The 26,310-nt window shown below is 42.3% G+C and overlaps 1 protein-coding gene across 1 annotated transcript in view; it reads right to left on the reverse strand.

Moving 5' to 3' along the window:
- The window catches only part of LOC311311618 (creatine kinase M-type), a gene marked incomplete at both ends in the record, with an annotated part of 323,030 nt that extends 312,612 nt beyond the window's left edge, over positions 1-10,418 (reverse strand). The window contains 2 exons of the mRNA XM_084441368.1: positions 10,039-10,237; positions 10,410-10,418. Coding sequence (XP_084297494.1) covers positions 10,039-10,237; positions 10,410-10,418 — 208 coding nt within the window. The remainder of the gene's footprint in view (positions 1-10,038; positions 10,238-10,409) is intronic.
- Between the last annotated feature and the right edge of the window lie 15,892 nt (positions 10,419-26,310).

Genomic DNA, 26,310 nt, shown 5'->3' on the forward strand with positions numbered 1-26,310 from the left:
GCAAGACGTAATAGGGTTTGTTTAACTCGGCTTGAGCCAAGGAATCATATAGCACCTTTATTTTGAAAATTGGACTTACGGTTCAAAAGTGGCGTGCATAAATGCATTGGCAACTTTGACATGTTGGTGGCGCTAGAGTGTAGGAGCTGAGGACATGGGTCTTGGTGAGAGGGGTCATGGGACTGTACCGAATCAGTGTGCCAAATTTCATAACTTTCTACCATACGGTTCTATGGGCTGCCATAGACTCCAATGGCAGAAGAGTATAATAAAGAAAAAAAAAAAAAAAGGATGATAATAAGAAAAGGTAGAAACATAATGGTGCAAGTACAAGGCTAGACTGACGTGGCGACATGTTTGACAAGGGTCAAGGATGGTTCCGAGAATTTCGAAAGTCACACATATTACTTACTCTGAACAATAGGCACAAGAGTCCCTGGTCTGTGAGCCAAATTTCACAACTTTGAACTGGCAGCAGCGACCGACAACGATTCTGTTGTCTGCCATTGACTTCCACAGCAGCATAATTACAATAACTATAAGAAGGCATTTTGGATGAACCGGAATCGAACCCTGAACTCGCTGCTTGCGAGACTGATGCGCTACCCGCTGTTCCACGACGGATCTTAGGAACGCAATTCGCAGATTTGAGTGGATAATGTCAGCTTTTGCTTCCTCTTGGTAGAGTGAGTCCTGAGCACTTAATTAATGTCACCTGGTAGGGTTGCTTCCTCTTGGTAGAGTGAGAGGGGGGGGTGTCGTTGTTTAAATTGGCACACAGCGAAAAGTATACATAGCATAGCTCAACTATTTACTTCTTCAGAATCCAGACAATCACGTGAACATTTCCATGTATAATATGTCCTTCGGTCTTCAGAAGTGTAGGAGAGGTGAAGAGTTAGAAACAGTTAGAGATTCTAGAGCGAAGAGAGATTTTCTAGAGTGTGGCTCCATTGATTTCAATGGAGGGGGGGGGGGGTCATTATTCGAACTGTCACAGAGTGAAAAATATACATCGAAGAGCTTAGCTTTTTTGATTTTATGAATCCCAAGAGTCGTGTGAACGTTTTGATATATAAAATGTGTATGAGCTGTGAGAATTGGAAGAGGGATGGCAGTTTAGAAAATGTGTGACTTTTTCCAAAATGCGCCTTTCACCACTCTGACACTGGTGAAATTGTGCAGAAGACAAAAAGTGTTCCTTTCATTCTGCAATGTGTTTTGAACTCAGCATGAGCCAGGGAATCCATTGCTACCATAATTTTGAAGATTGGACATACAGTTCAAAAGTTACTGGCATAAACGCAACTCCAACTTTGACACGCTGGTGGCGCTAGAGTGCACTAGATGTCAACATGAGGCTTGGTGACAGATGTCATGGATATGCCCCCACCACCGCCATTACATGGATATACTGGCTCGCGCTGGATTTTACATTTCTTCTACATGCCTCCGAACTACATCAAAGTGATCTCTGTGAGTCAAACGTCTTATAATATGTCGTAAATAAGGTCCAGGTTGTCAAAAACGAGCATTGTCCTTTAATGTATGTGATTATATGGTAAATGGACTGGAATGGATTAGTACCAGTGCGGATGACTGGGCATATATCTGAACACATATGCATACACATGCTTAATGACTACAAAAAAAGAACATGAATAGCCTAACAATCATAATATTAATTAGCTCGTAGCTAATGTAATTCAGTACAGGTTAAACATACCTAATGAGATGGGTGGGCACTATGCTTGGAGCACCCAGTCTGAGTTTAATTTTTGGGGACGTTGTACTTTGTTGACAACGACGCATGTTAATCCATACTGGATATATTCCTCGTGATATTTTCGAGACTTGAACGAGGTAGCTTATTATGTGATTTTAACGCCTGCACTGGAGAGGGACGCCCAAACGCAGTGACAAGACTGATTTCTGGGCTTTTGTTGCAACATTTGAAACTGCAACGGAAAAGTAACCGACTCTCCTACAATTAGGCCTACTTATCATAGAGAGTCTACCTTCATATTTTAAGCTTGTTATGTGCATATTTAGTTATATAAAAACGACCACAAACCATCACTATGATGCCTCGTCATTGTGAATTCCATATTAGTGTACCAACGTTACTGTACATAGGAGTTGGCGGAATGGGAGGTAACGGAGCCCCACTCCAGGATTCCAAATTGCAGCGCTATCGTCAAAATTAGAAACCCAGTTTAAAACCGACACAACGCCGCTAGATATGAAAACCGGAATTGTTTAGAGGACACTTTGAGCTACAATGTAAGCTAAATTGTTATCATTGTTTTATACATTGACAGTTTTTGTGATGTTGTCGCCTCAGAGTGGGTATTAACGTATCGTAGCCCCTTCCACTAGGCTGGTCCGACTTCTGATGGATAGGCCCATATTAGCACCATAGACATTATAAAGAACTAGACTGGCCATTGTGCTGTAGAATTCCAATGGACTCGTGTCCGACGTGGCAGCCATCTTGTGCAGGGCATCCCACTATATGACGTCAATGATCCCACAGATTCACTGTGTATATTTTAAATGGTAGATGTTAGATCATCTGGGAGAAAGTCCCTGTAATTGTGCATAAGTGGCATTTCCTATCACTGGGATTAGCTGGAATGCTTGTATATTTATATTGTGATTTATTTTTATTTTTATTGTGACTTGCCAAGAGATTATAGATGCAGCCTCCCCCCTCCCCCGCCAGTATACTGTTAATGTCTACTCTGTATCTGGTGTATTCTCCAGGGTTCCCACTCATTTTTACCAATAAAAATTACAACTTTTCCATGATTTTTCTATAACGTCTTGATGACCATGGGAACCCTGATTCTCACTAGCATCAGTATCAACTAGAAAAACCACGTAGCAGATAAATGCCTCCGCCCAACAATGCAAGTTGCAGTTAACATTCATTTGGTCTTGAGAGAGGGCCCCTGTGTTGATGTGGATGGTGCTTGTGTACACTAGGTTGCTGGTATTCTAGCTGTAACACTAGCTAACACTAATGCTAGCTAGCATTACAGCTAGAATAGCTAACGCTAATGCTAATGCTAACTAACGCTAGCGAACGCTAATGCTAATGCTAGCTAATGCTAGCGAACGCTAATGCTAACGCTAACGCTAATGCTAACGCTAATGCTAATGTTAGAATTAGCTAGCATTAGCATTAGCTAGCTAGCGCTAGCTTTATTGTTAGCGTTAGCTAGCTAGTGTTAGCTTTCAAAAGTGCCTTTTGTTTGACCTTGACCTTTGACATTTGAATACCAAAATCTAATCCAAATAATCTAATTAAATCCAACTGTGCATTTTACCTAAATATGAACAAATTCTGTTAAGCCGCAAAATACAAGTTTGTCAATTAGCTATATGAGGGACTATCTCTATATACCCGCATAAAACAAGATACTACATTATATAAAACTGTGTTAATAGTCGATGTGAGTGAAATAAATTACGTTATCCGTGTAATGTTATCTTAGGGCATCTAGACTAGTCTGTTATCCTAACCAGTTAGCTATGCAATTTAATTGTGAGATAAGTAAATAATTACCATAACAATACCCATATTTAATGGAGGGTGATTCGTGCCAAAATTAAATACAATACACACATTGAAATACAATACACGATATTGAAATACAATACACATGTAACATGAATACATCACAAAAATGCTTTGTATTTCAATGTCGGTCAGGAATATTTGTGCCAAAATAAAAACAATACAACCGTATTGTATTCCGAGGTGTGTATTGTATTTCAAAGTGTGTATTGTATTTCAAGGTGTGTATTGTATTTCATTTTGGCATGAATCACCCCCATATATATGTGCCAATATGAAATACAATACGCACATTGAAATACAATACACGATATTGAAATACAATACACTTCATAATAAATACAATACAAAAATGCTTTGTATTTCAATATCGGTCAGGAATATTTGTGCCAAAATAAAAACAATACAACCGTATTGTATTTCGAGTGGTGTGCAAAACCTCATGTCGAAAAAGCAATAGCAATACGCTGTGTATTGTATTTCGAGAGGTGTGCCAAAACATGGACAACATGGACCCATTCAGGATTGTAGCAAGACATCCGCTATAAAGTGTGGTACGGTAAGTGGTACAGATAGCGGTCTGGATGGATTATGTACATGCAGGGGCGTATTCACTTTTATTCCCATGGGGGGCCTCTACTGTAGCCTGTCTGTCAATCAAAAATATGTTTCTAATAATATATTCATTAAAATAGCCTATTGAATTTATCTTAATTTGTACCATCTTAAACATATAGCTGTGATATACTGGAGCTATATAAACTTATTTCTACATAAGAATGAGGACCGGGGATAACAAAAGACGTGTTCTTTATTATAAGGACGAGACCAGACTAAACATGACACAGCACTTCCAGGCATCAACTGCAGTTACAGTACGTAGTCACCAGTAGGCCTAGTATGTGCTAGAACTCCACAACAAATAGTATAGCCATACTAATGTAAGACAAATCACTAGGCTCAATAGTCTATACGGTATTTTCACTCAATTCGCTCAGAGGCAACATGTCATGGTAAAGGCTATAAGCCTAATAATCCAATGTAGGCTACTCAAAAAAAAGTTTAACATATGAAAATGACAAAAAAATATATTCTTGGAATGTGTAGACTATCTGAACTGTTTTCTTCTTTTCTTCATCCTCGCAAATGTCTCAATTAGGCCTACATTGCTGAAGTCCACCCTCTTAATCATTTTTCTCTCAATAAAACGCATTGCCAGATTTGAGACAATTTTCACTCATTGAAGACCGCAGATATGTTTTAATTAGTTTAAGACGACTGAAAGTGTGCTCAGGTAGGCTATATTGTATACAGTATATGAATGAATAGTGTTTGCAATTTTCAGACGGTAGCTAGTCAATGTAGGCTACCTGCACCGATGACCTGCACATGAATGCTGTGGAACGACTTCCTGTTCACTCATTACAGTACTACAGTACTAGACTACAGGTACAGTAGGCACAATGAAGTTGCAGCATTACCAGAACATTATGTAAAATATCGTCAATAACTTCAGCTGAATGCTCATAACATAGTCACCTGCTATTCTGTGGAATTCCTCCTTCATGGTCAGAGGTTGTGTCCAGAGCAAGGGACACTTTCCTTAGTTATGGCTCTACACACAGTAGCTTTCCCAATGTGTAGCTATTGCATCTCCAATGTTAGTAGGCTATTTTTTTTTAACTCACATTAAAAGAAACGCAGGGCAGCCCACATAATTGGCTCTGATGTAAGAGCACGGCCACAATGTGAATTGTGTAGTCTAATAATAGCGATTTCAGGCCGGAAAATGTTATTTAGTAGGCTAGATAGCCTACATACTGGAGTTTGTGGAAAACGGTAAGGTTATTAGATAATCCTCGGGGAATGATAGGACATCCCATCGCAGTCTTAAAATCCTCTCCCGGTGAAACATGCATGCATTTAAAACTTCACAAAGTAATGCGCTAGAGACGGGGAGACAGTCTGTTGGAACGGAAAACCCAGGCTTTCCCTTATTTGAGGCTTAGTGAACTCAGGATTTGCACTGAACCCGCTTTCAGGAATACCCCCCTGCTTTCATGCGACTCCCACCATCACACCATCACGTGGCTACCAGCGTATTGCTATTGCTATTTCAACATGAGGTTTTGGCACACCTCTCGAAATACAATACACAGGGTATTGCTATTGCTTTTTTGACATGAGGTTTTGCACACCTCTCGAAATACAATACGGTTGTATTGTTTTTATTTTGGCACAAATATTCCTGACCGATTTTGAAATACAAAGCATTTTTGTATTGTATTCATGTTACATGTGTATTGTATTTCAATATCGTGTATTGTATTTCAATGTGTGTATTGTATTTAATTTTGGCACAAATCACCCTCCATACATATTAGGCTACCATTCTCTTCCCGCAAACGCCTGAGTATTCATAAAACCTTAAAAGGCTAGTCTAACTGTATTTAGGCTGATACTCAAATATAATAAGAGTCACTAGTCACTTACCAAACAAAATTACTAGCAGCTCTGAAGCCCAACAGTAACATGTTCCAAATGATGCCCTGCATAACATGCCGGTCTCGTCGGACGAGTCCAAAGGGGGCGTGGCCAGTCTAGTTCTTTATAATGTCTATGGTTAGCACTACCTGCATGGCTGTCTCCTCCTGTAACTCTCTTGTGCCCTCCCGTAACGTTGCCAGCGGTCGATGGGCTTCCTGCCGGAGGAACTTGCCTCTCTGCTGTGGTTGGCATCAACCAACGTTTCATTTAGATTTTGGTAGGCTATGGTTTAAGATGATTATGTTTTTATTTATTGCTAAGTATAACGCCAGTCACTTGTTTGTGTGTGTTTGGGTGGGGTGAATGGGAAGAAAATCGGTTGGTTGATTAGGCTATATAAATTAATATTTGATATTTTGTATCTGCATTGTAGGCATATAACTTAACAAATAAAAAACGTGTTTTACCTTTCTTAACAATTATGGGTAAAAAAAAAAAGTAAAAAAATTCTTATTTTAATTGTATTTCAAACATTCTGGAAATCGTCTCGTGACCCACCGCGATATCTCGCTACCCCCACTTTGAGAACCACTGTGGTGAGGGATGAACCAGGACTCTTCACCTCTCCTCACCTCATCTGGGCTAAGCTTGAGGACATAACCTGCAACCTCCAGTTTATTGATTTCCTCTTTGTATGCTGCCGCTCTCAGAGGATCCTTCTCCATCCGTTTCTCTGTACCTCTCAGTTGGCCCATTACTGCCTCCTTGGGGGCCTGCAGGCACGGCATGTCGGTCTTACGCAGGAGAGGTGTGGTGTATCTCTCTATGCCCTGCACAGTGACTCTTTTGGTTTTAGTTTGGAGCAGACTGATGGCCCTTTGATCTTGCCTCGAGCATGTTACCAGTTTCTCATTTTGATGAGGCAGCCTATCCATCTGCCACAGCATCTCCACATGCTTGAAGAGGTCAGTCGTAGGAGAACTCGCAGATGTGAAGAGGCACTGCTGCGGCTTGCTGGTTTGATTGTCGAAGGTGGCTGGTTCTTGGAGAGTCCACCCTAGTCGGGTCTTCACAGCTGAGGGGGCCCCTGGTGGCCCAAGACGAACAGGCTCAATTGGTGTGATGAGGTGAGGATTATCTGTGCCGATGAGGAGCAGGGGCCATGCTTTCTTGAATGGGTGCAGGGGTAGGTTTCTCAGGTGTCTATATCTGCGCTGTAGGGCTTCTACTGGGTAGGAGTGATCTGACAAACTAAGGTGTTCTGCAGTGAAAGCATTCTTAATCTTATAGCCTTTGTAGGGATGAGAGGCAGATGTGATGGTGAAGGAGACGGTGGCTCCATTTAGCCTTTTGATGTCTTGCCTGATGGTGCGTAGCACCAGGTCTTCAGCCTTCCTCTGGAGACCAAGGGCCTTGGCAGCAGCTGGCAGCAGTATTATACGTTCAGACCCATCATCAAGCACTGCGTAGGTATTGAGGGTATGGCCACTGTGTTGGAGGATAACTCTGACTATTACTTGGTATAATTTATGATTATACCGCGGTTATCACAAATATGAAGGAAAATGGATTTAATACATTAAATCAACTCGTATATGGGGCACATCCCTGGTCGGGACAGGGAAGCAGATAACCTTTATCAAGTGACCTAAGATAATGTGATGATGCTAGGACGGGATCAAAATTAATAATATTTATTGAAGTTATACTAATCAACTAGAAAGTACATTTCCTGGAGAAAATGTGAGGTGGGCTAGCTGCTGCAGCTGTATCTAACAACTACTGCTAGAACTACTATGGACCGGGCAATCTCCATGCACCCACTGGCGAAGACCGTGTGTCTAACCTACTCAGGGGCTGATTTGACCTGGTCCTGAACATTTTAAACTTTGAATGGGGTTTCTAGCCCAAAAAATGAAGGAGGAGATAGGTTTCAAAGCTGAAGAGGATTTCAAGGTCTGCCCATAGACTTCTATTGTAAATCTTTTTTGGGAAAAAGCTGAATATTAAGCGGTAGTATATTTAGGACATCAGCTCTTCTTGGTTGGTGATCCTGATGTTGATAAACTGCTTCAGGGGCCTGGTACCTTCTGAAATGTGTAGGAGAGTCATAGGACGCATGCATAGGTGTGGGGCTTGGGCTGGATGGGGCTCCGCCTCCAATGGAGATGCAGAGTGGGGCTTGGAGACTGACACTGGAATGGCTGCATGTGGAAGTGGATAGGTATGGCTGTAAGTCTTCTCTGCTGTATATCCAACAACCTCGCGATCTGGTCCCGCAGCTCCTGGTTGTCTCGTCTTAATTGCTCTAAAGCTGACCTGTAGCTCTCTGACTTGGACAGGGATCAGTCGTGGGTGTCTGTGGTCTGGCCTCCTCCTGATCACTCCCGCCCTGATCACTGAACACTCATCCGTATCCCCAGGCGATCGACTTGAATCTGGACGAGTCTGAAGGTGAGCGGGTGTCATTTGCACAGCTCCCTCCAGTCCAGATTCATTGTCCACGCTGGGAGACGAGGATCTCAAAGGCAGGGTCCTAATAATGGTTTGTGAGGGCTCCTCTTCTGGCCCAGGTGTGCACTCTGCTAAACTAACTGAGCATACATGCTCTTGTCCAACATACTGTATCTGACTTGGTAATCATTCAAGTAGGCAGGGCGTAGTGTAGTAGCCTGATATGACCATCCCGATCTAGCGAGTTCACTGCTTCGCTCCGCAATATCGGACTGGCCTTCGCCCCATAGAGAGCAATTATGTGGGAGGGGGTACTTGCCTTGACAGACAAACACCTTCAGCCAATCAGCATTCAGCAAACTTTTGCCAAATCCAGTCGGAAGAATGGCAAAAACGTATTTTCCACCGAGAAACTCCGCTAGTGCATACTCTTGTTCTTGTTTAAGTGTTGTGATTAAGTCTATTTCTGCAATAACTGCACTTATAGCTGTGTTTATTCTTCTAACGTTAAAGTTACCACTCGTTGCTTCGGGAGCCGCAATGTTTGTTTAGCAAGCGGCAGGGACACGAACCAATCAGGAGCTGACTAAATATTTAGCATAGAACTATTTAGTCGCAGCACATACGTGTGTAAACTTCCGCAAACTAGGTAGCCTAGTAACATAAACAATAACAATAGCTACCGTAAGTAGTTACGCTTCCTGAATCCCCTCTGCAGATTGATCTACACATCTACAACGGTCGCTTCAATACAAGTCAATGGATTTCATAAAATGATCAATAAAACCCTACAGGATTCATACTTTGTGGCAAATTTGATGTCAGAACACCAACTGACACCAACTACACCCTCGGTGAGCTTCTTGTCTTTGAAATCGAGGATTTAACATGTTTTTGAATGATTTTTCAAGATGCCCATCCACATCCATTGTATGACCAAAACGGTGGTAGAGCAATTATCAACTTTCTCGAAAATGCTAGCTTTGTCAACGTTTTGATCTGAACCATTGTATATGATCATAAGTAACCTTAAAACAGGGCTAAAAATGCATTTTCCCTTTACTACTCCTTTAAAACGCAGTCCCTGATTGGCCCGGTATGGTCTGGATTTTGGGATACTGCTGGTGCCACGGTGACTGCTGGGACCTGCACCATGCTTTGTCTCTCAGTACAGGCATTCAGCAACACTGTTCTTATAGACTGACATCACCTGTCTCAGTACAGGCATTCAGCAACACTGTTCTTATAGACTGACATCACCTATCTCAGTACAGGCATTCAGCAACACTGTTCTTATAGACTGACATCACCTGTCTCAGTACAGGCATTCAGCAACACTGTTCTTATAGACTGACATCACCTGTCTCAGTACAGGCATTCAGCAACACTGTTCTTATAGACTGACATCACCTGTCTCAGTACATGCATTGGGCAACTATGTTATTATAGACTGACATCACCTGTCTCTCAGTACACAGACATTCAGCAACAATGTTCTTATAGACCAACATCACCTGGTTTTTCAAGACCCGGGCGTATGACATCATCAAAGATGACGCCGCTCTCGGTGGCGCGGTGGAACTGGCGGGCGTACAGCTTCAGCGTCAGGAGGCGACCCATGCAGGTGTAGTTTCCCCTCAGATTGGGGAACTCTTCCTTGGGGGAACCTCTCTTCAGGTTGAAGAGGGACATAGGGTCTGTGGGGACCATGCTCTGCGTGCACAGGAATTGGTCAAAGAGGGGAAAGGAAGTGGTTGATTGACTGATACGTGTTTTTATTTGAAAAACGTTTTACGCCTATCCTGAATGGGCCTGTGCAGACATGGTTTTACATGTTTAACCTCTATTTTCAAGACAGATGGGTGACATTTTCTTCTGAGCATACCTCTTTCATGACTACCAGAGGAAGGTGTAGGAATACTGTATTTCTAGAGATAGAAAATTTCTGATTCCTTGATCAATCACATTACCCTTGTAAAACCCCCTAGTACTATTCAACGGGTTAAATATTTAGATTACTTTTGTCAGCCATACTGCTGATCTTGATTAGAATACAACAAGGTAGGGTTTTGAGACTTTACCAATTATTAAGTTTATATATTAAGTTGAAACATTATACAGGCAAAGAGTGCAAAATTGTTGTACAATATTGTTGGCTGTGCATCAAAAGCTGCACTGCAAAAGCAAGATTTGTGAAATTCAATGTCGATCCACAAAATTACGTGTGGCGACTCCAGAACACATTTTAAATTTGTATGGATTACTTTTCTGTCCAGACACAGACTTAAATCATAATTAAGAATCGACTATCTGACCCTGACCTTGGCTGTTTGAAAACACCCAGAAGGGCCAGGCTGCAGGGGGTCTCATACACACAGCCTGATGGGCCCCTGCTGGTGCTCTGTGTGCTCAGACCATCGACCACACGTCCCTTTAAGGCAGACAGGCTGTTTGAACCACTGAAGTAGATGAGATTATTTGATCTCTAGTATTACCTCAAGAATGGGTCTGTATTTAGACTCCAAAGGAAACACAATGGGGGCTGCAAAAGAGAGGTTAAACATCAGGAATGCAGTACAATCATTATATTATTACATTATTATTATGATGATGTTTATTATTATGAACTATTAATACTCTTATTGTAATACTAATATAGTTGATTGTTCTAGGAATGTAATCTGAAACAAAAATTTAAGTTAGAAACTCAAGGTGTAATTCCAGTCAAGTTATTCAGCTGCTGAAATGTACGCCCCAGTATGGGGAAATCTCACCAGTGACTTCGGTGTTTTCATGTCTACTGTAAGAAAGTGCAGCATGCCAGCAAAATGGTCGGCACTTACGTTTGATCTTCCACATCTTTTCGGGTCAGGAGCGTCTTTTAGTGGCTGGGCTCGTCGGATCTTCTGTGGCCCTGTTGGTGAGAGGTGTACAGCCTCAACTCTTCTCTCAGACCGGACAAAAGAGCTAAGAATAGCCGCTGAGCGTCGTCACCCGGAGTTTGCTGTCCTTGTCCCACCTGACATGCTCATCTCTACCGAGTGGCGGTGCGGTCGTTGGTGTTATGTTACATGACCCTAACAATGTGAATCTTTTTATAACTCAATGTTAATAAGCATACCAGTCCACAGCCTGGTGGTCTAGTCTACTGCCTACTAGGGGTGTGTCCAAATACGAATACGGTATTCGGATGAGCACAAATAGTAGCTTTTTCCAGAATAGTAAATTCGTACGAATATTGTACAAAATATTCGGGAGGGGAGAGAACAGTCAAATACTGTAGGAGCGAGCACTACGCGCACGTTCGGTCTGCTTGTTGACATGACACGACGAGGGAGAGAGAGAGACAGAGGGGCACGCACCTGCTGTCCTATGGAACGCCAAATGGGTCATGATTCGCCTTGATTTTTCGCCGTCACCAGGCGTGTTTGCGTTGAAAAACGCCGTATTGGATCCTCGCAATCCTCGCAATGCGCCGTTTAATAAGCGCCTGGCGTTTATTAAATGCCGCCAGGCGTCTCATAAGCAAATTTTTGAAAGGTACCGCCCACTGGCTTCTACGGTGACTCAGGTAGTACAATTTATCTCTTTCCTCCAGGCTTGTGATGTCTCTGGTCCAATCAGGGGCCTCATTTATCATTGAGGTACGCCTTCTTTTACACAGTCTTTTCCGTGATTTCAGGCGTACGCCATTTCCCCCCCCCCACAGCGCGATCTATCAAGCCGAAAGGGCGAAAATTTAGTCACCTTTCTACGCGCTTTTGTAGGACACCTCTCAAGTAGCCGTACCGATTTACACGGTTTTCTACACCCTTTTTGAACACAGGGGGAACTGGCGACGCAGGTGGTGCGTCGGTGAATTACAATGTTTGATGGAGAGAATAAGAGCGACAGTTTCTGAACGCACAATCATGTAGGCTAATAGCCCAATTCAGCACAAACATATATCGCAATGCAAGATTAGACGTGTCCTCTAACCGGCTCATTCATGGTCCGATATGGATTTGTTCCCCAAACTTAACCTATGCGCTGTCCCAAACCTTTCCGCGCTATATGTCACACACCTAATGCAGGCACTCCATCAAACGGCAATAATTGACCAATTAGATTGTCATTAATATGTGATCTTGTGGACCTGTTTGCTGTTTGGTAAGCATATACATGACAGTCCTCCTGTGCGTAATGCGAGCCTAAATGAATCCGGCGCTACTCGGCCTACTGGCCGAGATAGAACTCCAAAGAGGTGACGGCGATGGCGACTGCACCCACATAAGGGCACCATCAGTGAATGAATACGTCTATGTGAATCGCAAAAATGTGCACACTATAAATACCCAAATCATATGTGACGCCGACATGCTCATCACAAGTGTAGTGGCACGGTGGCCTGGCTCCACGCATGACTCATTCATCCTGGCGCACAGCAGGGTAGGGGCTAGACTGGAGGCAGGCGCTGCGCGTGACGGCTGGCTTGTTGGTGTGTCCATAACCAAGATACATATTCTTTGTCTTATTTACTTTTAATCTTTATTAGCATTTTCCATCCATACAACGACAATACAATAAAACATAAAAACTTACAATAACAGCTTATGGGTACATCCATCCATGCAGCTTTTTTTTCTTACTCAAATATGACAATTTTAATATTAGTGGTATCATCACACTTCCTTCTATAATCCATCCATTTTTCCCATCTCCCTTCAAACTTTCCTTCCTGCATCCTCAATGCATGCGTGAACCTCTCCCTAACATACATCTCCTCCACAACACCCAGCCACCCAGAGTCCCACCCCACGTCAGAGTCTGGAGAAACAATTTCAATCATGTTCCTTGAGTTTGTCTGTGAACTTGATTATGCATTAAACATTTCATTGTGCAGCCATATTCATTTGATATGTTTTTCTGTTGGCAGTCAAATAAATGCTGTGATTTACCGGGTGATTTAGATGAGTCTTAATTTCCCAGAGGGGAAAATGTTTAATGTGTTCTAACATTATGAAGTGGTCATCTGCGTTATTGTTCCCTGTTTTTGGTCCTAATTTAATCATAGCCTACCACAGAATGTTTGCTTTCCTCACAGCCACATGTTACAGTATGTCCGTGTATGCCAAATCCTAGATGCACAAAACGTAGCTAAAGTAGGCTACTAAGCTGTAGGAGCAAACAGACAAAGGTAGGCTATTAATACCTTCCGAAGAGGATTGTCTTCCTCGCGTGGACCTCACCAACAAGCACATGCACCTCCGTCTCCGAGAAGTTCCTCTTCTTAGCTCTTCGTTCCATGTTTCATTGTCCCGCCTGGGTGCTCCACGCTACCTTTTTAAGCCGGTTCCTTCTGGGAAACCACGTTTGGCCACTCATGGTTTTGACCATATATGGTTGGATTAGGGCGTGGCGAGGGCGGAACACGGGGCGCGTGCGCGTACGCTCTATTCTCCGCCAGTCTCGGATTTCGGAGCGTACGACATTTTTGATAGATCCGAAAAGCGTGTAAATATTCTCGTCGTACGCTACATTTCGCATTTTCCGCGTTTTCGTCGTACGCCCTCTTTTACACCAGAATTTACACGCTCTTTGATAAATGAGGCCCCAGCATGGACAAAAGACAGGAGGAGAGGTGACAGGAGGAGACCAACATGGACACCACAGTGGAAGAGAGGTGACAGTGGGAGACCAACATGGACACCACAGTAGAACAGAGATGACAGGAGGAGACCAACATGGACACCACTGTGGAAGAGAGGTGACAGGAGGAGACCAACATGGACAAGAGTGGAAGAGAGGTGACAGGAAGAGACCAACATGGACACCACAGTGGAAGAGAGGTGACAGGAGGAGACCAGCATGGACATCAGAGTGGAGGAGGCCAGGCTGGGAGAGAGGTGACAGGAGGAGCTAGTCTCATGTTTCTAATAGATGGTGTGTTCTCATCAACATTCACTTAAGTTGTGTCCTCTCTGGATGACCTCCACTGCTCTCAGTTAAAGTTGATATTAATCCAATATGATGTGTGTTGTTCTTTATAGATCTAGCCTCTTCATTTTGCTCTCAAAGTGCACCAGATTGAAGCACCACAACTAAATTACCTCGGTATTACAGCCCTGGTCCTGAATGTTTCAGAGGGCAGATGATAACCTCCTTCTAATCAAGGAGCAGGTGTTCATAACTCTGTCTGCATCACTACACTGTGGTGACATTATGGTTGTACCGTCTGATCACAACACTAAGAGTTCTAATCTAATTTTTTAACCTATCTGTCTACATGTCTGTCTGTCTATCTATCTCTATCTTTCATTGTCTGCCCCTGTTTTATAATGGTATCTGAGGCTTCACGTTTGGTGATGGGACCTCAGTGGGTGAGAACAGACATGCTGAATAGACATAAAGATCTAGGCATGGCAGCATCTTTCCATCCATTTAAAAATAAATATGTATTTTATGCCAACCTACATTCAGTCTAGCCCTAACCCTAACTTCTTAGAGTGCAGGAAGTGTCGGCCAGCTGTGTCATGCGTGTGTGTCTCCATTCTCAGCGTCAGTACATCCAGTTTGATAGTTCACCTGGGCCAGCAGACTAAGCAGAGCCTCGACCCAAACAAGGTGTCCTGAATGGTCTCCGAGGTCCGCCTTGTACAACTGAACTGTCAGCCCAGTGTTTCAGTGTGGTCTACAAGCTATTCAATAAAACCTGGAGAAAATGATCTGTATCTTGTCTTTACACTTACAGCACACATGCTGCACAAATGATAACCTTAATTGTATGACACTTGTTTTGTCAAATGCACAAGGGTATCTCTAACTTGGCTAGACTGTGGATGTGGTGACTAGTCCAGGCCAGTCAGCATGGTATAAGCTGCATACAGGTGAGTGGAAGCTGAAACGCTTGTTCCTTGGCTAGGCCCAAGGCAGCTTGCCAGCAGGGTCAGGCCTGTGCCGGGAGGTTAGTACATTAGAACCCCCTTAGGCGGGCTGTATGTATCCTAGGTTCTCAAACTTATATTTGTGGTATAGAAAGGTAGAACTTGCTTGGTTGATTATGTAAGTGTGTGTGTGTGGGGTGCTGTTGATTTTCCTCCACACATCTCTCAGCCATATGTTTCCCCTATGTGGATCTGAAAATGGTGATAGGGATTAAATTAGTTGCTAAGAGAACTGCTAGTCACCAGAAGCATTTAAGAACATAACCCGTGCTGGAATACTAGTGTATGAACAAATCAATACAAGTAGAGCACATTTACTGACAGGCTGGCTGAATGACTAGAAGACTGATTTGGGACCTCCACTGAGGACATTCCAGTCCTGGTTATGGATCAGTAGTGATGCTCCCCTGCCCCTGTAGTCCAGGCATTTTATGACATAACCTTGAACAAATTGCAACAGAAATTATATCAACTGTTGTAGTGTCATAAATATGTTATTTATAACATATCAAAAGTCCCCCAAAATCCCAGTGGTGGAAAGTAATGAAAAATGCAGATGGAAGGTATGTGACAAATATACCAATTTCCAATTTTCGCCTATGTAAAAGAAAAAGGTTTATGCATGTTTTCTTGTCTGATGTCCACACAACACTGTCCCCAATCAACCAGAAACTATATAGGATGCATCACAGTGCATATACAGAAATATATTTTTAATTCTATTGGCATTTGGTGAAGAGAAAAGGGGTTAATCTCACACATATTGCAACAGAAAATCTGACATGTGTATTAATCAAATAGCTCAAGAGTCTAGAACCCTGGAGAGGACAGTCTACAACCCTGGAGAACAGTCTACAGCCCTGTAGAGAACAGTAGAACCCTGGAGAACAGTCTACAGCCCTGTAGAGAACAGTAGAATCCTGGAGAGGACAGTCCGAGACGTAGAACCGTCCATAGCAGAGCAGCCAGGTGCTAGAGGGTCCACTTCAGATACCTGTGGGAGAAAATCACACGCGCGCATGCGCGCGCACACACACACACGATTAGAGGGTCCACTTCAGGAGAGAAGAGAACATGAGCAGGATGATAATAATTATAATAATAACTTGCATTCATCATCATCTTCATCATCACATGCCCCCTGATGTGAATTTGCACACCCTGATCCTTTACAGCTGCTACATGCAACAGAACACTCAAGGCCATGTTTCTTGCATGTGCACCTCAGGCTGCTGCAGTCTGTCTTGCAGGTGCATCTGATGATCTTAAGAAGTTCTTGTGGAGCTGGTGGTAAGTCTGGTAGTTTAGGTGGTAGTTTCTGGTTGATTGGGGACAGTGTTGTGTGGACATCAGACAAGAAAACATGCAAAACCTTTTTCTTTTACATAGGCGAGAATTGGAAATAAGTATATTTGTCACATACCTTCCATCTGCATTTTTCATTACTTTCCACCACTGGGATTTTGGGAGACTTTTGATATGTTATAAAGTCTTTACCTCTCAATCTTTATTAAAGAACATATGTATGACACTACAACAGTTGAAATAATTTCTGTTGCAATTTTTTCCATATTGACCCCTTTTGTCTAATAAAATGCCTGGACTACTGGGCTAGTGTAGGCCATTGCTAGCCTCTACCCACAAGCCTCCATTACATTGATCATAAGCCTACTAAGAGAATACCAAGCGGAGTCTTGGTAAGGCTTTTATCATCATGATTTATTAAGTCTTTCAAGCTACATGATTTGCATTAAAAATATAATCTCTCTCACACACAGTCATGTAATCCAGTCAATCTAACTCCATAATAAATTGCATTAGGCCAACGTAACTAGCAAGCTAACTATAGCAAACAAAGTCAATGTAGATAGCTAGCTACATTATTAATTAGCTTAGCTAGCTACGTAACTAGCAAATGAAGTCAATGTAAATAGCTAGAGAACTAGCAAACGAAGTCAATGTAAATAGCTAGAGAACTAGCAAACAAAGTCAATGTAAATAGCTAGCGAACTAGCTATAGCGTCATTTCCACCACGCCCTTAGAGAAAGGTGATTCGCCAAATAAAAAGTGATGAATGACAACCGTTTCAGGCGAAATTAGTTTTTGATTGACAAGACGATTGTCAGTCTCTGATTGGCCAAAGTAAAAATTGATTGACAGTTGACCCGCCCCCTCGAAGTCTCCGGCCTGCAGAGTCTGGCTGCAGGAGTCAGTAGCGTGCGAACGTCTTGTGACGTAGGCATCAGTAGAAGGTGTTCCTTGTGATCGGTTTTGGACAGAATCAGAGTTGCACAGAAGCCAGGTAAGATATTCTCTGCCGACCTTGTTTGTTATGTAGGCCTGCATGTTGTAGTGTACGTGGGCATGAAGACTTCTGCATCTGTTGTTTCCATGTGTTGTCGTTGCAATCGTAGAATGCAGTTGCCGTTATTTAATAATAGTAGTCTTATCTGAATATTATGCGATGTATTCCTGAACGCATGGGTTAGAAGCATACAATTAGGTAGGCTAGGGTTTAAAGCGAAACCTTTGAAATGTATTTATAATTCGTTCGCGTTGTTTCATTTTTATTTATTTATTTCTTTTGCAGTATTGAACCATGGCAGCGTCATCAAATTCCGCCGAAGGTATCGAAGTCGTTGGCTACGTTCACAACGTCTCTCCAATGATGGTTGGCCAGAATTCCCCAACGAAATACTTTGACGCCACTCTGCAGGAGGCAGATAAAACTAGTCGAGTTGTGGTCTTCGCACCAAGATTTCACGGAGAATTCCTGAACGCAGAAAGAGAGAGGTAACATGATGTGTGGACTTGATGTTGTTTCATGCTACAATATATTTGTAAATGTAATATAGACTTTTTGCTAGGCTATATATAAGTACATTTAGCTATAGGTTTTAACGTTTAACATGAGCGAAGTAGTTGGGGATATCTACAACCATAGAGAATCTGAGTCTGTCGACATGCCGTAAAAGGTTTGGTTTTGTCTGCCTACATTTACAAATGCTGATTATACAGTAACTAAATCTCCGTATTACATTGCCATATTTTTTAGGGGCGCAACGGGGAAATGTTAGGCTACTAGAATGAGCTTATTATTAGCGCCGAAAATCACTAGCCGCCCGGGTAGGATATGACATTAGTATCCTTGTTGCAATATATTGCACAATAATTGAGAAAATTAAGGGGCGTCAGTATTTTCTGAACGTAGGCTACTGTGAGCCCACATGAATGATTGAGGAACGCCAGGCTATGTTTAGATAGTAGTAGAAGTGCTTTTTGCTCTTGTGATATACATGAAATGGGAAACTTGCTAACGAGGGATTGTGTTTGTTACAGGATTCCAGTGCAACTGACAAACGTTAGGTTGCAATCGTGGAGAGTCAACAGTGGTCGACTCGATTTTCTCGTCAGTACGCAGTCACGGCTGGCTTTGAAACGAAGACTCGAGTTTGCCCTCGATGCTACTGCAAAGACTTCATTGTTAGAAATGACTGTGCAACAGATCATTAGTGACCCAAGAGAAAACGTCGAGGTAGGTTTTGCAACATAAAAAAAACTTTTTTTCTTTTGAGTAGTAATTGGCAGTAGGCCTATATGTGATAGTATGGGCATGAATGCTGAAGTTAAGATTAATTGTTGAGTGTTGAGTGTTTTTTATAGGCCTGTGCACGTTTGATATGTGTGCATTGTTCAACTATCTATATATAGTGTTTTTTTTGTTGTTCTTGAGTTTGCAGTGAGTGTTTTGGAGTTTTCAGAAAATTGTGTGAATATAATCTAAATATCTTTGTGTTTTTTTTGTTCTAGGTTACTGTCTCTGTGAAGGTTGTGGAGGTGAAAGAGTCTGGCACAATCGGCACCAGAAATGGACCTCGGGAGAGAGCTCTTTTTGCAGTGGCTGATGGTACAGGGACCATTGATCTCACTGTGTGGGGGAAGAAGGACATTGTAGTTGGGAAGTGGTACATGTTTACACGTGTTTTCCTCAAACAGTACATGGGGAAGTTTTCACTGAACATGAGTAGCAAGTCCGAGTTTACCATCATTGCTGATCAGGGAGAAGTAGTAGAGGTTCCTAGTGATATCCGCGATGTCACTGTTGAGATTCAGGCCGTTGTAGTGAAGAAGGCATATTACTGTCCAAGGTGGCATGTAATAGCAAGTGCCAATGAGGGCGCTCTGTCTTGTAGGTGCAGCAAATGTGACCTTGCTTACAGGAGCACAAAGGTGAAAGCAGAAGTGAGAGCAGAATTGACTGTGATGGATGTAGGGGGTACAGTGTCTGTAGTGCTTGTTGAGGACAAGTTATTGAGGGAAGCAGTGCCTATGAGCAACACTGCATGTGACACCACAGTTGTGGAGGTAGAGATCCTTAGAAATGAGTATGTACGTCTTCAGCTCAGGGATTCAAAAGTACTTTCAATGGACTTTGTAGATGCAGCTTCTGCAGGAGAACATGGACAGGCGTCTGCAGGAGATACAAGTAATGTTGTTGGAGTTGAGCAGCATGGTGAGGAGGGACAGCGAAACTTTAGACTTGATAACTCTGTAGTGGGTCATGAACTTTCAGCGAGTGGGGATGGTTCCTCTGTTAGGGGTAGTACTTCCCCGATGCAGGCTAAGGTGAAGGAAAAGAAGTGTAGCAAGTGAGTAATTGTACAATATGCTCTTGATCTGAGCATAGTTAGGCCATATTAGTATGAGTCAGTTTTTTTTTTTTAGCACAACAGAATGTTTACTGTTGTACTTCTTTTTTTAAGTGTGCCCAGGAGGTGTTTTTTAAAGGGCATTTTACTATTTTTTTTAAAAGCAATTGCGGGTATTTTTAGGGGTAATTTTGCACTGGGTTTTTACATTTGAAGGTGTTGAACACTATAGTTAGTATTTTGAATGTAGGAAGAAGTAAATAAGTGTCGCACTGTTTTGATCATTGCATTTTTATTGTATTGTAGTTTTTTATGCTTCCTAGCTGCAGTGCAGTACCGCTAAAAGTGGACAGGGGAAGTGCTGTCAGTTGTTTAGAAGTGTTATTTATTCTCTAAATGTACATGTGAAGCCTTATAGTTGATTACTACTCCAAGTGGGAAGAGAATATATTTCTTGTAAAGTGACAAGGAGCACCTTTCTTTAAGCACATTACAGTTCCTTCGACACTTTTGTTGCAGTCAAGAAGCACGTTCATTCAAAGGTGTTGAATAAAGTGAATGTAGTACTTGTATGTTTATATTTTGTAGATGTGTGATTTTCAAATAAATGTTCCAATTTCTACTAGTGCGTTTTGTGTTATTATGAAGCATTGTGTTCAATTGGTGCAGCAGGGAAATGTAGTTTTATTCGTTTTGTTACATTTTGATGAATCATGAAAACAAAGACACGGTCATAGTGAAAGCATTTGTAGACTGCATTGTATCTAAGTTAATCGACGAGATGCAAATGGTTAAATATGAGTATTCAGTAATGTGGTGTTGACTTATTGTAGTCGTATGTTTATAATCCCAGCAGTGGAACGCTGTATAGCTATTTCTGACGTCCGATTTCGTCGCCTTCACTCCACAATGCATTGTGGGAATCCTTCTGCAGAAGAAGGAGTGTGGTTTATTGTCCGCCATTACACAAGTGAGACGAGGAGACAACGTTTTTGTTTTATCATCTATTGGAGGTAAGTGTGTGTTTCCGCTGTGATTTAGGTAATTGTGGTTTGGATATTGAAGTGTTACGGTATATTAAGAGTTTAGAGTTTCATTTTTTAAAATAAAAGTCCGTCATTGAAGACGAGCGTTACTCCAGTTCAGCCATATTGGAAAATTTAGCGTCAGCGTACTTGCACGTCGACAAGTTTCACTTCGTGGAAAATTGAGAAAACGTTTGCTTGCTGAGAAGTTATTGAGGTGATGCAGCTTCACATATTATAAAACAATTTTCCACTTTCAACAGAAATGTTAGCTACAGACAGACGACGTTGTCCGGTGCAGTCAGTTTAGCTGGCTAAAAAGGCAGAGTGAGTCAGCTGGTTAGGTACGATTACAAGGCCTTAGCTAAAGGAGCTAGGTCAATGCCTAGGCTAGCTACGTTAGCCTAGCGTTTCATGTAACTAGCTCCACGGTGCTAGCTGGCGTTTCATGCTATTGGTGTTATTTACTGCGAGCTAGTCGGCTGGCTAGCTATTGCTTGCTAGCTAGGTACGTGTGATGTGTTGGTCTTCAATCTAGGTTAACGTTACGAACCAGCAAGCTAACGTCGTTATTGATTTGCATGGCAAGGCCGGTTTAATCCTTTATTGTAAGGGAACGTTTCGGTCAGCTGTTGTTTAGCGAAAGCAAGCTAGCTAGTTTGCTAGCTATTGCTAAATTGCTAGCTAATGTTGAGGTGTACGTCTTGGTGACAAGGTATTTAGGCGACATAGATTTACAAACAGACACGTTTCCATTTTCAACAAGTTATAGCTTGCATTTACTGTAATTATTGTAAGTTGCTTTTGATAAAAGCGTCAGCTACATGGTTAATGTAATTGATTTATCTGATGTTAGGCACAGTAACGTTAACGCTAGCGTAGCAGGCCATGGCTGTCGTGTTTAAAGTTACATTGTAAATGGTGGTATACTGCTAGCTAGCGACCACGAGGCGATTAAAGGACGTTATGTCTGTATATGGTGGAGAACTATGCTATAGCTAAAGGGGCTAGCTAGCGTTGTAATGTAGCTAACTACACGCTGTTAGCTTGCCTATCTATTGATGTTGTTTACTGCAAGCTAGCGTACGTGTGATGTGTTGATCTAGGTTACTAACCAGCAAGCTTGATTTGCATTGCCAAGTGGGTTTACATGTCTAACAGCGTCTGAATGTTTGTTCTTGCCAATTGCTTTGTGATACTTTTCCATGCGTACACCCATTTATAGGAGTAGTTCATTCATTGGGGTCTTTTGGAATTTAAATATGCAGTGATAGGATTGTGACCCGATAGTGGTTTTAAAGGACTGGCCGTGAATGCTCTAAACTGTACTTGATGTAGCCTATCTTTGTTATAATGTAGTCAACCATACTTCTTCTAAGAGTTGAGCTGTAAGTTAATGATTATGAGTCCCCTTGTATATTTGCTTCTCATCATGTCACATTCCTGTCAGTAATTTTAGTGCAGGAAATTGAAATTAAAATAGCCTATTCTATATATTGTTGGTTCTTTCAATGACATTAGCCATGTTGTTGATATTCCATAAATGTTCAGGTAAAGCATAACTACAGACATATATAGACATAATGAAATTGCAAAGTCTGAGGTTTATCTCACTATTTTTCCAAGAATATCTCAACTACTATTTTGCAAACTGAAAGTCCTACCAGGCCTTATTCAGGTCTGCTGGGAAACAAATTTGTACTTTTCTGTAATGTGTTTTTGCTTCCTGTTTTGTTGTTCAAATTAATAAGCGTTGCAGCAGCTAGTTTAACTATTCTGGAAAAAGTACCAAAAGGAATTAGTTTAATGAGGTAATGTGCATGGTTGGAAGGAATATGAAAAATGTTTCCTCTGTACTAGCCTTTCTCTGTCATGAAGCTGTGCAGTCAAGTTCTCCAACTTTCTTGTTGTCTGTGTTCCCTGTCTCTCAATCTCTTTCTGCAGCTCTAGAGAGCAGCATAGATCGGCTCTCTAGTTGTGCTTTAGATACATTGTAAACCTGAACCTGAACAGCTGAAGTTATATGGGATTTTAGTAAAAGTAAACATTTCAAGTGTGGACTATAATCTTTGGTAACATTGTCAAGGCAAACTAAATGTAAAATGTATTAGGCCTAACAATTTAAGGAAGCATTATATTGGCTTCTGATCATGTCACAGGTTTACCCCTGCTTATTGTAAGAGAATGTTTTGGTCAGGTAGATGTTTAACATTGACTGGATTTTTCATGTTGGCTATTGTTTTGTGATAGTTTTCCCTGCTGTCTTACATTTATAGGTCTGGATTATGTTGTGTAATTTATTTGGCTCTTTTGGAATTGAAAGGCTGTGATCTGATAGTGGTGTTAAAGAACTCACCGTGAATGCTATAAACTTTACTTGATATTGCCTATTTCTGTCATAATTTAGTCTGGTAGCTGTAAGTGAATGAGAAGGCGTCCCCTTGTACTGTCCCCTGTACAGACCCAGCGTGGGAGAGTTGTTTCACAATTCGATGGTTTTCTTTATAATCGTTATTACATAGGAATATGATGGAAGGAAAAGGATGATTTTTCTCGTTGAGTACTATTATTAGGCTCAATCCCTGTTTTGCTATTGAGGTGTCCACAGATCAGTTAATTGTCCTGGCCCTGGTAGTGATCGATTTCTTTCTGTAGGAAGATGTTCTGATTGTGACAGAGATACTTTAAACTGGAGATATTTGTTGCCTATAAAAATACATTTTTGTCAATGAACATAAAGTCCTCTTCATCTTCAGTGAAATGAAAAACGTTCCTTCTGTACTAGCCTTTGTTTCAAGAAGCTGTGCAGTCAGGTTGTCCAACTCTGTCTTGCTATTGTCTGTGTCTCCACTGTTTCTCTTTTTGTAGCTCTAAAGAGCAGCACAGACCAGCATTTAGCTGTGTGTTTGATTATTGATTAGAATGATGTTGGTTGAATTGTGAAAATATTAATTGTACTTGTGTTTCTCTGTTTGATATTAACATGTCTTCTGGCCTGCTGTGGATTTCACATTCATACCAGGTAAGGAGCCAACTGAAATATGTTTATTAATATAGAATGTGTGAGTAGTTATTATACAGGTGTATTGCTTTTAATCTCAGCACACTGCTGGTCTTGTTCCCACCTTTTTGTCTGCGTCTGCTCTTATATCAAGGCTATAGTGTCTCCTGTACCCAGTATAAAGTGATTTTGATTTAGAATCAGTGGCTGTATCCCTGTATTGCTATTGAGGTGTGCACAGACCAGTACATTGTCCTGGGGCTGGAAGTGATTGATCTCTTTCTGTAGGAAGGTGTTGTCATTGTGATAGGGAGACTTTAAAGTGGGGATATTTGTTGGCTATAAAGACACATTATTGTCAGTGAAGATAACTTTATCTTTAGTCAAATGAAAATCGCTCCTTCTGTACTAGCTTTTCTATCATGAAGCTGTTGTCAGCAGACTACTGGTCTTGTTCCCACCTTTTTTCTGTGCTGCTCTTATGTCAAGGCTAAAGTGGCTCCTGTACCCAGTATGGAGTGATTTTGATTTAGAAGCAGTTGTGAATTTGAAATTCAGTTGTATTCTTTGCTGAACTATATAAGATGTTGCTGAAAGTAAATAATTTAAGACAACTTAAATGTCCTAACCAATTAAGCAAAAATCATTACAGACATGACTGTAAAAATGTATTATGTAGGCCTATCCATTTAAGCAGGCATTACATTGGCTTCTGATAATGTCTCATGCTTGTCAGTAATTTTACTGCAGCAATGACAAGTATGGCTATTGTGTGTGCTGAATATTGATAAATGATAGTTGACCCCAAAATTAGCTTACAGTGTTGTTCTAAAATGATTTCATATTTGACAAGATGTTTTTCATAGATTCCAGTCCTTATTTTGCCTTAAAATGAATTCGTATCTTTTTGAGTAATCAGCAGGAAACTTTTAGTTTTTGGGTGAGCCATCATTTCAAGTGAATGAATTTTTGAATGAAGATATATCTAATTTTTTCTTTTTGTCTTCCATTTGTCTTTGCTGCTTTGGCGATGGCGTACAATATCAGGTGAGAATATTCAGTTCCATTGTACATTGTTTTTTTGTATGTACTAATTAATGTCCCCTGTCCCCAGGATTCAGTGGGGGAAAAGCCTGAAATCTGTGACAGTTTCCTACTTCAGTAACTGGGAAAATGCATTTGATGCAATTTCCTGTGGACTGATTAGCACGGGCAGTGGCTAGTTGCAAAACTAGAATGGAGAAGTAAGACGCCTCCTTCCCTCCACTAGTCTGGGGGTCCACCTTGGGCAAGTGGTAGTACCCCCTAGCCCCCCTACCTGGGGTTACAGGTAAAATCCTGATGAAAGAACAACTAAAAGGAAGAGAGACCCGGCCCGGAGGAAGCCCGGGGCCCTCGTCTGGAGCCAGGCCCAGACGGAGGGCCCGCATGCGAGCGCCTGGTGGCCGGGTTTACCACGGAGCCCGGCCGGGCCCAGCCCGAATAAGCAACGTGGAAGCACCATCTCCTCCTCCATCGTCCCGTGGACCCACCACCCGCGGGAGGAATTGTCGGGGTCGGGTGCGCTGCCAACTAGGTGGCGGTGAAGGCGGGGGGCACCTACGGACCGGACCCGGGCGGCAAAGGCTGGCTCTGGGGACATGGAACGTGACCTCGCTGGGGGGGAAGGAGCCGGAGCTTGTGAGGGAGGTGGAGCGATACCAATTACACCTGGTGGGGCTAACCTCCACGCACAGCACCGGCGCCGGAACCAAACTCCTGGATAGGGGTTGGACCCTGTTCTTCTCCGGAGTTGCTCACGGTATGAGGCGTAAGGCAGGTGTGGCTATACTAGCTAGCCCCCAGCTGAGCGCCTCTGTGCTGGAGTTCACCCCAGTGGACGAGAGGGTCGCCTCCCTGCGCCTTAGGACTGTGGGGGGGGGGACTCTGACTGTGGTTTGTGCTTATGCACCGAACAGCAGTTCAGAGTACTCAGCCTTCCTGCAGACCCTGAGTGGAGTCCTTTTGGGGGCTCCTGCAGGGGACTCCAGTGTCCTACTGGGGGACTTCAATGCGCACGTAGGCAATGATGGAGAAACTTGGAGGGGCGTGATTGGGAGGCATGGCCACCACGATCTGAACCCGAGTGGTGTTTTGTTGTTGGACTGCTGTGCTAGTCACGGTTTGTCCATAACAAACACCATGTTC

The sequence above is a fragment of the Borostomias antarcticus genome, assembly GCF_949987555.1.
Source record: "Borostomias antarcticus genome assembly, chromosome: 7".
In the NCBI taxonomy this organism is placed as follows: Eukaryota; Metazoa; Chordata; class Actinopteri; order Stomiiformes; family Stomiidae; genus Borostomias; species Borostomias antarcticus.